This window comes from Chiloscyllium plagiosum, unplaced genomic scaffold (genome assembly GCF_004010195.1).
Source record: "Chiloscyllium plagiosum isolate BGI_BamShark_2017 unplaced genomic scaffold, ASM401019v2 scaf_77, whole genome shotgun sequence".
NCBI classification, from domain to species: domain Eukaryota; kingdom Metazoa; phylum Chordata; class Chondrichthyes; order Orectolobiformes; family Hemiscylliidae; genus Chiloscyllium; species Chiloscyllium plagiosum.
Window position 1 is genome coordinate 45921 of NW_025215100.1, and position 1374 is coordinate 47294.

At 47.6% G+C, this 1374-nt stretch overlaps 1 protein-coding gene across 1 annotated transcript in view; it reads left to right on the forward strand.

The window, feature by feature from the left end:
- Positions 1 to 465, forward strand: part of LOC122548160 (histone H2A-beta, sperm-like) — a 3735-nt gene extending 3270 nt beyond the window's left edge. Inside the window, exon 3 of the mRNA XM_043686715.1 lies at positions 4 to 465. Within this exon, the coding sequence (XP_043542650.1) occupies positions 4 to 380 (377 nt within the window). The 3' untranslated portion in view covers positions 381 to 465. The remainder of the gene's footprint in view (positions 1 to 3) is intronic.
- The last annotated feature ends 909 nt before the right edge of the window (positions 466 to 1374 follow it).

Sequence of the window (1374 nt, forward strand, 5' to 3'; positions counted from 1 at the left end):
GAGGAAAGGGCAGTGGGAAAGCTCGCTCCAAGGCGAAGTCTCGGTCGTCCCGGGCTGGCCTGCAGTTCCCGGTGGGCCGTGTTCACAGGCTCCTGAGAAAGGGTAACTATGCTGAGCGTGTGGGTGCCGGAGCGCCGGTCTATCTGGCTGCGGTGCTGGAGTATCTGACGGCTGAAATCCTGGAGCTGGCCGGCAACGCGGCCCGGGACAACAAGAAGACCCGCATCATCCCCAGGCACCTGCAGTTGGCCGTGCGCAACGACGAGGAGCTCAACAAGCTGCTGGGAGGGGTGACCATCGCTCAGGGCGGGGTGCTGCCTAATATCCAGGCCGTGCTGCTGCCCAAGAAAACGTCCGCTGCTGGATCCGCTAAAAAGTGAAGTGACCATCCATGAATCTGACAACCCAAAGGCTCTTTTAAGAGCCACTCACAGCATCTGTGAAAGGAGCTGAATCGTCTGTCAGATTTAATTGCTTTCCTTTTAATGTGTAGAGCCCTGGCTGTTGTACTTAACATCGCTACATTTCTATCTCCTTTTTATTGGATATTGTTACTGCCTGTGGCAGCAGAGGAATATTATATCATAGAATACGATTGTCAGGGTGTCCGAAAATACATTATTTCTCATTACACGGTCACTGCCTGAGTGACCAATGTTCTATGAGTTTAGAATAGTGTCACGGGTGTTCCCGATCGGGTTTGGCTTCACATTTCCTTTAACTGCGTCAGTAAGAGCTGAATCCTCCCACTGTCTCTGTAGCATATACCTCTGCAATTTATTCTCTGCTCGGTTCATATCCCCTTTTATTTTCGCCAGCCTCTGGACAGAGAGCGTGTTCAACAGCAGGCAATCATTTTTCAGCTGGAAAAGGAGGGAATGTGATAAAGTGAGATTGTGTGAAGTTTAGTTTCGTAATCGAAAAACCAATCAACGTGTACGTAGTCGTGCATCCTCCTGCGTGATGGTGGGCATTTTCAAATTTGAAAATAAGCCGTTTTTTCCCGTTTCTCTCCTGCCTCCACCTCACCAAGCCATGTTAACGCAAAGGGAGTGAATGAGGAGATGGGTTTTTTCCTGAAATATCTAACCCCACACCAAAATTTGACGTGAACATCACTCATCTGATTACTATATTTCTGCAATCTCTGAATGAAGATCTCATTAGTTGCAAATTCACTGCCGCTGCCTTTTGTCTTTAACTGAATTCCAAGAGAAATACTGTACTAATGTCCCCTATCGCTTCCTGCGCTCCCTGGATGAGCAACCGAACTTGTATCCGCCTTGAATCAATCGAAAAACCGCCGATGTAAACATCTTAAAAACTAAAACAGTGTACACCGGTAAAATTACAGAACCACACTATCAATATTTT